At 40.9% G+C, this 13,562-nt stretch overlaps 1 protein-coding gene across 2 annotated transcripts in view; it reads right to left on the bottom strand.

The window, feature by feature from the left end:
* SLC35B4 (solute carrier family 35 member B4) overlaps positions 1 to 13,562 on the bottom strand; it is a 31,807-nt gene that overhangs the window by 3,731 nt on the left and 14,514 nt on the right. For both annotated transcript variants that reach the window (XM_019654818.1, XM_019654816.1), the window contains exons 3-8: positions 8,914 to 9,016; positions 7,665 to 7,714; positions 4,597 to 4,678; positions 4,320 to 4,380; positions 2,242 to 2,351; positions 791 to 866 (exon numbers count right to left, since the gene is read on the bottom strand). In XM_019654818.1, the coding sequence (XP_019510363.1) occupies positions 791 to 866; positions 2,242 to 2,351; positions 4,320 to 4,380; positions 4,597 to 4,678; positions 7,665 to 7,714; positions 8,914 to 9,016 (482 nt within the window). The remainder of the gene's footprint in view (positions 1 to 790; positions 867 to 2,241; positions 2,352 to 4,319; positions 4,381 to 4,596; positions 4,679 to 7,664; positions 7,715 to 8,913; positions 9,017 to 13,562) is intronic.

The raw sequence follows: 13,562 nt of genomic DNA, 5'->3' as shown, positions 1-13,562 counted from the left end.
TTTTACATAATGAGGTGTTTACACAGTGAATATCTGGGAGAAAATAAAATACCCAAGATTAAAGAGAATAAGGACATAGTAATCCTCAGGGCATGTCTTTTATATTGCTACATTGTTTGCAGAGTTTGAAATATACTGCATAACTTGAACATTAATTTTCTTTTGCAAAAAAATAAAAAGCCACCTGGATAAAGAGAGATAATGTGTTAGAACTGTATGTCTGGATTAGTGGGAAATCCCAATAATCTGGTATTCTCTTTGAAACACTTAGCAAGTATTGAAATGAAAGGACAGTTAATGAAACAGCAAATACTGAAATGAAAAGAAAGTTAAATGTTATTACTGTATAACAACTTCAGAGATCCACTGTATCCATTTGCTGAGGAAAGAGACAATCAGTATGATGTAAAATGTTTACATGTATATTCAGCTCTCAGAAAATTCAGGATAATGGGTTCATCTGAGACACTAAAACTCAAGACCAGGAAAAAATGTATTTTAACTTAGGGATGATTCAGAAGTTGAAGTTACTATTTGTTCGCATTCTCAAAACATTAAACCTTCCACATTCAAATGCAAGCATGCAAATTCCAAAGCCAAACAGAAAATGTAAAGATATTCTCTTACTTCATTTGCAAATAACTCAGGAGCACCTGTAAATGGTTGTGCAGCTGCAGCTACTGCTTAAGGGTGCTGTGCTTCTGGGACCGGGGTGGGGGTNGGGAGTTCCAAGGGTAGACAGCAGTGGTCAAGTCAAAAGTAAAACCGAAACTTGGCCTCAGAAACTCACCAGACTTATTGAATAGAACTGCGTGGTCATAAATATCGGAAGCCAAGAAGATGAATCCAGGAAGTGGAAGGGCATGCTAGGGGAAGAAATATTTCACATAAACTGAAATGCGCACACATTGCATCATTGTAAAGCGGCTCTCGTTAATCTAAGTCTTATAAGTTATTTGATATGCAATACCAAGAAAAGCAGTTAGACTTATTAAGTTAAATGTATCCAGTGTTTCTAACCCCCAAATTAGGGTTCTTGTCCTTATGGAGTGTGATGATCATCACACAAAACAAAAAAATGGAGCCAGCATCCTTCTGTCCACAAAAGGGAATGAGAAATGTAAAGACACAGTCATTTTTTGAGAACAACCATTAAGCAAATATAATGGATTTAAAAATGATGAAGAATGTGAAGGCACATTTCAGGGAGTTTGGAAAACTAGAGGGAAAATAGATGGGAGGACAATATGAGGACAGGGAAAAGGAAATGAAGACAAGAATAAAGAAGTTGAAGAATAAGAGGAAACAACAGGTAAGCAAAGGTGACTGCACTTGACAACAACCCACCACTCAATAATTTAATAAGGAATCACAGCTCACATTTACTGAGCAGTTACTATGTGCCACGTCCTGTTCTAAAAGAAAGACGTGGAAGAAATGGAATGTTTATTTTTTAAATTCCTGGCTACCTACTCTAGCTCCCACTAAATATATCAGATTGCTTATCTGCAACTTCAGTACAAAAAGGTGGCAGAGAAGGAATCCCTGAGGTTACATCACCCTGACCTTGACGGGCTGTGCTTGGGGCGTCACCTACCTCAACAAGAAAGAGGGCAGAGGGGGTGCCGGAGAGCAGTTTAAAACAAAAAAGCTGAGGCATAAATAATTAGCTATGGAAACTCCCCGTCAAATGAACGAAGCCTGAGGGACTTCTCCCCTGTCCTCCCCAGCTCTCAAATGCCTGCCTGCATATACAGAGGGTGCCCCAAACATGTAGACATATTTTAAGAAAGGAAAACACTATTAAAATTGTAATACTCAATATATACCAATAAGAAAAGATGAATCCAAGTCACGTATATATATGTTTTGTGGGCGCCCCCAGTATTCACTCCTCTGAGACATGCTGTCTCTGTGACTTAGTTTCCTTGTCCAGGTTCCCATATTGGTTGGAACCTGATTTCATCTGCATGAACCCTGGGGGTGACGGGCCCTTGTCCCTGTGGTCGTTTCTGGTTAGCAGACATGCGCTGTGCACACTGACGACCATAATCATCTCGTGTGGGGACCTGTGGCTCAGATGCACCCTAGCAGCCCATGAAGAGGACTTCCATCTGTGGGGACCTAAGCAGTTTCCTGGATCATAAATTGATCCTCCAACTACATCACATTTGAAATAACATATTACAATAACAGTAACTCAGTCATGTTTATCTTCCCCAGGTTCAAGACATGGCTTACATTATAAAACAAAGCCTCTTTGGAGTGTTTCCCAAATTGTTTGTAGAGAGTCTCTTGGAAAATACCCATCCTTGCTGACATCAGAAGCGCAAACGTCAGTGCTCCGATACCTAAAAAACAAAAGGCCGGGTTACAGGATACCTGCCTTTGCTAATTTCCAGATATTTTCTTACACAACATGTATTGTTTAAAAAGTCTACCAACATTACAAACGAATTGTAGAACATGTACACATTTTAAAAAGAAATAAAAATAATATTACCATCTCGTCCTTTATATAGTTTTCTCCATCTACATTTATGTATATTTATGCTAAGACAGGATCTTAGTGAGTATAAAAATTTTATATCTTGCTTTTTCACCACCTTTCTCCTGGATTTTCCTTCAGGTCATTCATTAAGATTTTTCAAAAGTATGATTTAATACCTGCATATTACTTTCTTGTGTGTATGTACCACCCTTAAATGTCTTACGATATGAGAATGGTTAGATTACTTCGTTATTTCATCATTAAAATCAATGTACATTCTCCTAAATAAATCTTTTTTTTAATGTTATTTCCTTAGGATAAACTCTCATAAGTGGAATTACTAAGTCAAAGGTTGTAGACATTTTAATAACTTAACACAAAGTTTTTTTCCAGAAACGCTATGTCCATTTATACTCTAAACAGTTTATGTGAAAATGGTTGCTTTACTGCACCCTCAGCAGCAATGAGAATAATCGTTTATTATCTTGCCAACATAATAGACCAAAACGAAAAAGGTACTGCATTTTGATTTCAATTTGCATTTCCTTGATTATTAGACTAGTGAGGCTGAACATAAAGTTACTGCACATTATTTTTTTTACCCCATGAACGCTATGTTCACATCCTTTGCAAATTTTTCTTATTGAAAAAAGTATTTTGCTAATAGCTCATAAAGGTCTTTCTATGTTAAGAATAACAATCTAGGGCCGGCCGAGTGGCGCGATGGTTAAGAGCTGGCTTGGGACGCCAGAGGGCCCCGGTTCGGATCCCACATATGAGGGCCAGTGACACTGCCCTCCACAGCTAAGATGCTGAACAACAGCTCAACCTGGAGCTGGGCTGCCCGTGAGTCGCCGGTGACGGCGTAGGCTGCAGCCCCTACTGCAGTGGGTTGCCATGGGCTACCGTGTGTAGCCCAGCAGCCAGTGTGAGCGGCCAGCAGCCGCAGTGAGTGGCCGTCCAGAAGCCAGTGACTGATCTGCCTCACCCGGGAAGAGCGCAATGATGATGCCAACTTGGGCCAGTGAAGCAATGTCCTCCACAACTAGACTGAAGAACAAAAGGACAGCAACTTGTCTGTTCCCCTTCCCCCAATTCCCCAGCACTGTTCCCATCCCCCCAATTCCCCAATAAAAAAATCTAAACAAAAAAGAATAACAATCTAAAGGGATAGAGTTTCAAAGCCAAGAAGCAAGGAAACCCGGGTTCTTCCACTAGTTCTCTTTCACTTGCTCAGTCTCAATCAGTTATGGCCACCACTGGATGCGGGGAAAAGTCTCCCCTCCATAACCACACAATCTGAGGGCCAAGCATTACGGGAGCTGGCTCATTAATTTCACAAAAAGATATTTGTATTTTTTAAAAAATCACCCAGGAGAGTCTGCTGATCAGTCAGGTTTGGGAACGCTGCCACATGGAGTAGCTCACGTCTAAAGAAAAGAAATCTAGGGTTTAGAAATGGGTCCCTTGGAAATGCAGAGAGTCAGTAGCTGCAGCGTGCCCTTGTTTTGAAGAAGCCTCCACTCGGCAGACCGATCATGAAGAAATGAATGACACTCTAAGCACGGCTCCCAGAGAGCGTGCAGGGCCAAGCAGGCATGTCCATGGCAACCAAGAAAAACATGGACCCATGTTACAGAACGCACAACCACGTCCTGGACATTTTCTTGAATGCTAAAATTTAGAGATACGTGATCCCAGGTGCCTCTCTCTTCCGTGGCATCATTTGTTTAGCCGGAGCTTCTTGCCAAGAAACATGTCCCTTAGGAGAAAACTCAGCAAACAGAATTGCAAAGGCAATTATCTTTATTGTAATTACCGTACTTGCCTAGTAACCACCATGCAAATGCCTGGAATCCATCATCCTCACTCAAGCTCGACTGGGAAGTCTAGGAAATAAGAAAAAATACTAGGTATAGAAGCCAGAACTACACGCGAGGGGCCCGGATACAATGGGAATATTTATTACCCATTTCCCGCCACTCTTCTTTTTCTGAGATCTGAATCCTTGTGTTACAAAAGCATTTAACTTACCGTCTCATTAATGAGTACCCGGGTCCCCACGGCAATGCGCAAATATAAATGATTTGTGAACCGATTCTTACCACCTGCTTTGCAGACATGAACGTGCAAATAAATATCCCCACAGACACCAGGGCGATGGAAGTGTACTTGAATACACTGTATCTGCAAGAATAAGAACAAGACCGCCTTAGGAAAGCACAGACACTGATTTCCACGTGACGTTTACCGTCCGAGGATGCACAAGAGTACAAGTCACCAAAATACAATTGACAGGGTCATTTCCCAGCCAAGTCCATGTACGTCTGTGTGTGATAGAATCAGGGGGCCGCAGGGTGCTCCATGGCACCCTTTCTTGGTGGTGTTTAAATACTTTCTGATAGTTTGTGAAGTGATAGATTGTTGCATCAGAAAAAAAAAAAAAGAGAGACAGACATAACCTTCTATTCTGCTCTCAAGAGTCCCAATGAAAGCCTGACTCAGATCCTCACTGGTATCTAAGGCTTTTCCTGTCTTCAGGGAGCCCAAACCTGAGTGTAAAGACACACACACAACTGGGAGAGCAGGCTATCAGGTCCAAGGAGCAGGATTCAATACTCAGAACTAAGAATTCAATCGTTCATTTTCAGGGGAGGATTTTTTGTTAAACTCTGAATGACTTCAGTGTTGCTTCTTCACGTTGGCGTAGTTGGATAAAGGGAGGAATATTAAACTAATAGGACTGGAGGCAGTAATAACAGTGGCATCTCACATTAACTAAAATAGTATCATTCACATCCCTCTCAGATTCTTGGTGATGAAGCAAATGGCCTCCGGCAAGAGTGAAAAGAAATTAAACCCACAGGATGAACCATCCGAGGTTTATGCTCAAATACTTTGTATAGTTCTGGTCATGGCATCTCCTAAAAAGGCCAACAGAACTGGCTCAGAAGCAGAGCGAAGGGCCAAGAGTGCTGTTGGAGAAGAGGGGTGGGCGAGGGAAGGGAAGGCACTGCTGGAGGCGGCTATAAAACTAAGGAAACGCTTCAGTCTGGAAAGATCAAAATAGGTTTATAATTCAAGCCTGAAAAATAATGAACAGCATGGGTCAGGCAAATATAGATGTGGTCTTCAAATCCTGCAATGAGGAACACGCTATGAACCCGAGGGGCTTCTACCCAGGGTAAGTAAAGGGAGGTAATGAGTGTAAAACAGTAATAAACAGAGCACATTAAAATGGAGACAGAGCTGCCACCCTAGAGGAACTGCCTTGCACAACTTATGCCTCAAACCTTTGGAAGGTTAAAACAGGGCAGAGTAACCTGTGGACTGGGCCTCAAGCCACATTGTGCCTCCAAGAACTGTTTGCAAAGATAACAAGAAATCAAATATTATGAATACCGAACTGATAAGTACTGGACTGATAATTAAAAACATGGTTTAGAATTAGTGTCACTAGGTTAGCTTATCTGCACCAATAGAAATGTCTTCCTTCTACTGATGTTACTGATCCCCTTCCCTTTCTCATAAATACCCCCTGCCTTTGTCTCCTAATCAGAACACTATTTGGGTTTCTGCCCAAATCAGTGCTTCCCAGATAGCCATTCTTATTTATTTTTTTATCTCAAGTAAATGCTTGTTGCCTCTCATTTTTCAGGTTAACAGCAGTTACTCATCCACGATAGTAAATCGTTAACTTAGGGAAATTCCTGCTCTCTGGGTGACTGATATACACTGACAGTCAGAAAAGCTGAGAATGATAGATTCAAGCTGACAGACCCAAAACAAGTTCTTAAGGAATACTGAAATGTTGGAGAAACAATACATTCTTTTTATAATATGTTGTTTTGTATCCCTGTTATGAGCCAAAATCAAAGGCTGGAAGGACCACAGGTGTGTCCCAAGGTGAATTTCACACCACTAAGATGCACAGTGGCTACTTCAACATAACCAAACTGCCCATTATGTATATGTGCTTAAATGCAGAGACCCTAGGAGATAAGTCAGCTACAGTGGTGCTTAACTGGAGAATACATAAGTCTTGGGGGATAACGCGTTCATGATACGAAGCCTAGGAAGACAGGACAATTGTCCTTTATTATGACACAGCCCTTAGTACTTCCAAACTAGGTTCCCACACTCTGAACTGATAGTTACTTTCCAAGTTAGTACAGAGTTCTGTTGTAATAATGGGGCTGGATATTAAATACATTGCGAAGTTGGCATCAACTTGTACAATTTTGGTCTTGATAGTAAAGGTGAACTTCCCCGAGGAATGTTCCAGACTGTTTGTGCTGTCTCTCCTCAATGCCCTTCCTCCTTGGGAGTGAGAGGGGAGGCTCAGAATGAAGGTGGGAGACAAATACTTTTAAAAAGCATCCCAGGTACTTTTGATGTTTTCCACCCTTATCCCACAGAGATCCACTGGTGACAGGTGCAAAGAATAAGCCTGAAACTTTTCATTCCATCTTCTCAACCATTTGGGCCTCTGTTAGGAATTGTCGCTGTTGGGCAGGCCGAGTGGCTCAGTTGGTTAAGAGCTTGCTCAAGAGTTTGAGCTCTGAGCAACAGCGGTTCGAGTCCAGCCCGAGCTGAGCAGCCGATGAGCTACCAACAGGTAGCAGGATGGCTCAGCTAAAAAAAAAAACAAAAACAAAAAAAACCAGGAATTGTCGCTGTAATAAATATGATTATTCCTTCGTTCCTTACTTTGTGCTGATAAGTACCTACTATGACAGCACCGTCGCACAGAACTGTACAGTTGGAAATGCTCCGTATCTGGGTTCTCTAAGATGTCACCACTAGCCACGTGTGCCTACTGAGCCCATAAAATGTGACTGAGAAACTAAATACTTACAATAATTTCAATGTAAACAGTCACACGGGACTAGTGGTGACCCTGAGGGACAGTGAAGTTCTAACTCCCCTGGCTTCATAGGTTAGTATGGTTCTAAGGAGTCAATGATAACAAGAGCTAACTCTATTACACGCAGAGAAACTGCTGAGCCAAAGCCACAGGTGGGATCTCTTACCTGGTCAGCTGCGTCAGGAACATACATCACTGTCACAGAGAGAACTCAGAAACAAAGTAGAAGCCAAGTGCAAACTATCTCCACTACGAGGGACTCAGGATATGCTTCCTATATATAAATTATAAACGTGTATTGTTTACCTTTTCTTCAAAATTATAATTCCTAGGACCATGTTGGCAATTAGAGAGCCCTGTAAAAGGAGACAAGAGGAAGTTTTAGTCCACCAGGAAAAGACAATAACATAATTCAAGATAAATATGAACATGAATAAGGGGGGAAAACAGCTGGAAAGGATGTTAGGATGAAAAATTAGTAAAGTTCAGGTGTTCTAGGGATGGCAAAAAGTATAAACCATAAAAAATTTAACTTTTATTATAAAATAATAAAACGTTTTAAAGATGACAATGAAAATAAACCGATCAACTCAGTAAGTGATCATAGCTGAAGCTAGGGCTAGTGGGAAAAAATTATAGACTTATTTTTGTCAAATTTTCCATCTATCTTATCTATAAGAGCTTTTAATAAGCTTCTTCTCACACTTAGTTTTAAAGAAAAAGTTTGTGCAGGGACTTCTTTCTTCTCTGAAAGGGTGTTGGATCAATCATCAAGTTCTTACTGAAAGTCTACTATGTGCTCAATGCTTCGAAGGTCATCTTTGAAGGTCATCTTAGTAATTATAATTAGCTCTGGAAAGTTCTTTTAGGAATAGCACATTCGATCTCACAAAATTTCAGACCACACAGAAATGTAGTAATTCCAATAATTGCCCATGTTGTATTCTTCTGCAATCCTTACTAAAATCTCCTTGAAGTCTTCCCTGCTCTTCAGGGGAAAACGTTCTTATTTATATACAAACTAAACACAGATCTCTCACTATACTTGAGGCAAAGAAAATAACCTCTACTGCTTTGGGAGAAACCTACCTTCGTCAAGAATCTCCCTTTAACTATCTCAAGTCTCTGCTTAAGAAAACAAAACAAAACAAAAAACCAGATAATTATATCTGTTTCATGTACTAGAAGTAAATGTAATTTTATGAAAGAAACAAAAGGTGATGAGAAATAAGTTAAATAAGTCATAGCACATCTGACAATAAAATCAACCAGATGAAGGAAATGAAAGGTAAAATCTATTTCCCAGGAAAATTTTAACTTCCCTTTTATTAATCATCCATAAGACCTGAGATAAAAAAAAGTAAACCATCTCTGTTCACATTTCTCTCTTTTGGCCTTACTTTTCAGGTGAAAGCCAGCCTCTGCTCACTCATCCATGAGACATGTTCTGATACCCTAAGTATTACTTATTACAAGGTCTTTCACGGCTTGTGCGCAATCTACCCCCTTGGCTGCATTTTCAGAGGAACATATCGTGTGAACCGGCAGCACTCACGGATCTGAATATCATGTGCAGGGGCATGGCGATGTTGAGATTCAAGGCGTAGTTGTTGACCACGCTGACAGTGAAGAACATGGTTACCATGATGACATAGTACCTGGAAAGCAGAGACAGAAGGTCATCGTCACACAGGCTCTACTATTTCAGGAAAATCAAGTATAGAGGGAAATACATATTTTTAGTTAAAAAAAAAGTATTTTGCTTCTTTCCTCTGTATGAAGACTGTGTCACCATTATAATGTGACATCGAATGCTAAGTATCTAGAAAAATACTTCCCAAAGCCAAACGAACGTGGAAAAAATTTGAATTATCAGATATATCTCATGAAACCCTATTTTAATATGTTTCGAGTGTACAATGAAACTGAAACTAGGCTTCATAAATGTTACCTAACAGACAGCAATAGGTTTTTACAAAGCGAAAGGAGAGAGATGACGTGAGGATCGTGGCAGAGTGAGAAGACGCCAGTGTTTCTCCCCTTAAGTTTCTAAGTCAGACAATTCTAATCTAACAAAGGATCCCCTGCTCAACACACAACAGGCCTAAAAGATCCGTGTATGGGACATCTGAAGGTGGGAGTACCGGAGCAAGGAGGGGAGACAGGATGGGCAGAAGGAAGAACAGGGACGGTGGCCGCAGACGCAGTTTGGTCCCCATCCTGGCTCCAGGGAGCATGGCAGGGGTGACGCAGTTGGGGTGCAGCCCTCACACTGCGATCTGGAGTGTAAGGGGAGCAGAAGCAGTTTCCTTCCCGGAAAAGGCACCTCCTTCCTCTCCCCATAGTGGCAGAGCTGGGTAGAGGTACCTGGGAAGCTTTAAACAACACAGCTGTTGCTGTCAGCCATTACTGTGAGGTGCTGGGAGGGTGGGGGTGGAGTGGGGGAGGCGAAGCCATGAGATCACAAACTTGCCTTCTCTGCCCCATGTGCCCCAGCAGAGCCCGGTAAAGCCAAAAACACAGTAGGAAAAGGAGGTAGCTAAGGGAGCTCACAAAATCAGTTCTCCACCACCCACCACATTCTCCTACCACAGTAGTGGTGCCCCATAAACAAGGCAAGTTGGTCCCAGAGGGGACACCCACCATGCCAGTGAGTATGTGGCGTTTTCCTTAATCCAAGCAACGCCACCCCACCATGATCCCAGAGGTGGAGGTGGAGCAAACAGTGCAGGTAAGAGAAAACAAAAACTTGTTCTATAATACCACCTATGGGAAAACAAAGAAAGTACCCTGCCTACTAGCCTGCTGAATTGTTGAGTAAAATAGTATCTAAACAAGAGATCGCTACTACCTCAAATGCACACACGGAAAAACAATCCATCAAATACCATGAACAACCTAGGTACCTTGGGAGGACAGAAAGAAAATGAAATCTCCAGAAACCAAACTCGAAGTCATGGAAGACTGTGATTCAAATGACAGAGAACTCAAGGTTGCAGTTTTAAAGAAACTCAATAATTTACAAGAAAACTCAGAAAGGCAGTTCAATGAGCTCAGGGATAAAAAAATTAATGAACAAAAGAAGTACTTTACCAAAGAAATTGAAACTACAGAGGGTGCCAAAAAACGTATACACATTTTAAGAAAAGAAAAAACTGTATTAAAATTGTAATACTCAATATATACCAATAACAAAAGATGAACACAAGTCACATGTATACATTTTTTTGGCACCCCTGGTATAAAAAGGTACCAAACAAATTCTGGAGCTGAATAACTCAATACATGAGATGATAAATGTATCAGAGAGCATTAGAAACAGAGCAGACCAGATGGAAGAGAGAATTTGCGAACTCAAAGAAATGACCCAGTGGGGAGAAGAAAGAGAACTAAGAGTTAAAAAAAAAATTAAAAATTAAAGAACTCTATGAGAACTATCTGACTACAGTTGAAAGAGTGACCTAAGGATAATAGGTATCCCAGAAAAAGAAGGGAGGGAGAAAGGAACAGAGAGCCTACTTAAAGAAATAATTGATGAAAACTTTCCAAGCCTAAGGAAAGAAACAGACTTAAGAAGCTAACAAAACACATAGTATATTAATGCAAAAGGACCTTCTCCAAGACACACTTTAGTCAAACTGTCATAAATTAATGACAAAGAAAGAATTCTCAAGGCAGCCAGGGAACAAAAAGACTATAACCTACAAAGGAAACCCCATTAGATTATCATCATCAGATTTCTCAATAGAAACATTACAATACAGAAGAGAATAAAAGGAAAATATTCAAAATATTGAAAGAGAGGAGCCATCAGCAGAGGATAATATATCCACAAAGTTATATTTTAGATATGAGGGAGAAATAAAGGCTTTCCCAGGCCAACAAAAGCTGAGAGAAATTACCACGGCAAGACCTGCATTACTGGAAATGTTGAAATGAGCTTTTACTGGGAACAAAACACAAAAATATGAAACTTGGAGTAAGATGATTAACTGACAGAAACAGTAAACTGCAAATCTACTTCAGAACAGGTTATAATATTAAACACTTAATTATAACATAAAGGTTAAACGGGAGAAAAGGGCATTAAAATAGTTATAACTACTGCAATTTAGTAACGAATATGCAACATAAAGAGGGATGATTTGTGACAACAAAATCAAAAAGGGAGGAGGAAAAGGACTGAACCAGTAAGGGTGAATGAAGAGGCAATCAGAAGAAAAAGGACTATTGTATGTGTGAGACATTTTACACAAACCTAATGGTAACGACAAAACAAAAATCCAGAGCTGAGACACAAACAAAACAAAACGAAAAAAAGGAAACGGAGAAAAAAAATATAATCATAAACCACCAAACTAAAATAGCAGACAGAATCACAAGGGAAAAGAAACAATGGAGATACAGAGCAACAAGAAAACAAAAGATAAAATAACTAGTAAGTCCTCATATATCAATAATCACTCTAAATATAAATGGACTGAACTTACCAATCAAAAGACACAGAGTAGCAGGATGGATTAAAAAACAAGACCCAACTATATGTTGCCTGCAGGAGACTCTTCTCAGCTACAAAGACACACAGGGGTTCAAAGTGAAGGGGTGGAAAATGATACTCCAAACAAATGGCATCCAGAGAAAAGCGAGTGTAGCAGTACTTATATCAGACAAAATAGATTTCAAGATAAAGGTAGCAAGACGCAAAGATGGACATTTTATAATGACAAAGGGGGCGACTCATCGAGAACACATAACACTCATTAAAATATATACACACCCACCCTGAAAGCACCAAATATATAAAGCGATGACTAACAGACCTAAAGGGAGAAACTGAAAAAAAAAAATACAATTATAGTAGAAGACCTGAGTACCCCACTGACAGCAATGAATAGATCATCCAGGCAGAAAGTCAATATGGAAATATTGGCCTTAAATGACACATTACATCAAATGAACTTAGTCGATATTTGTAGAACTTTCTATCCCAGAACGAGAGCATGCACATTCTTTTTAAAGGGCATATGGAACATTCTCAAGGACAGACCATATGTTAGGGCACAAAATTCGTCTCAATAAATTTAAGAAGACTGAAATCATACCAAGCATATTTTCCAACCGCAACCATATGAAACAAAATTAACTACAAGAAATCTGGGAAAAAATACAAATATATGAAGGTTAACCAACATGCTACTAAACAACTATTGGGTCAAAGAAGAAATAAGAAATTGAAAGATACATAGAGACACATGCAAATGAAAATACGACATCTTAAAATGCAGCAAAAGCAGTACAACGGGGGAAGTTTATATCATTACAGGCCTATGTCAATAAACAAGAACTGTCTCAAATAAATAATCTAGCATTACACCTTAAAGAACTAGAAATAAAAGAAGTCAAAGATGGCAGTGGCATACGAGGATGCCGAATTTGCCCCCTCCCATGAGCAAACTCAAATATACACGAATATAGAGAAACAGATACTCCTGTGAGACAACTGAGAGCTGAGTGAGCAGCTTCTGAACCACAAACGAGAAAAAAGACAGAATGGAGAAGGCTGGGAAAGGCACGGAACCTCCGGGAGCTGTGCGAACGTTATGCGCCAGAGGAGCTGGTGGCGCGACTGTCTGTGTCCCCCTCCACCTCCACAGGGCAGGCAGGAGCTCTGTTCTGGTGCTTAGCTTGCCTGCAAGACCACAGCAGCATTCCCAGCTACACTGCCCAGAACCTTTCACCTCCAAAAGGCTGGGAGCCACTCCAGCCCAGCAAGCCAGCACCTCAGGCGCTGGGCTCCAACCAGCTTCCCAAAACTATGTGGCACATAAAGCCGAAATAGAGGTCACTTCTCCCTAAAGACCACTTTCTGTACAACAAATGAGAGCGCCTGTAACAGAGAAGGCTGGTGTGTGTGTGTGTGGGGGGGGTGCTGTGTGAGCGCTCTGGGGACTGCCAGGATGATCGGTGGTTGGAGACGCCTGTGAATGCCATTGTTTACGGCCCCCTCCACCTCCATAGTGTGGGTAGGGCTCTATCCATGTACTCTGGCCTACCTGCAAGTTCGCCGCAGCATGTACCTGAACACATCACCCAAGCCCATTTCAGCCCTGAACAAAAGGAGCAAGCAGCATCAACAGGGCATTCCTACACCACTGGCCTCCCCACCTGGAGCAGCTCCAGCGCAGGCGGCCAGTGCCCCAGATG

Source organism: Hipposideros armiger, unplaced genomic scaffold, assembly GCF_001890085.2.
Source record: "Hipposideros armiger isolate ML-2016 unplaced genomic scaffold, ASM189008v1 scaffold_231, whole genome shotgun sequence".
NCBI lineage: Eukaryota > Metazoa > Chordata > Mammalia > Chiroptera > Hipposideridae > Hipposideros > Hipposideros armiger.
The sequence above is the reverse complement of the archived record's forward strand: the minus strand, read 5'-3'. Positions and strand labels throughout refer to the sequence as shown.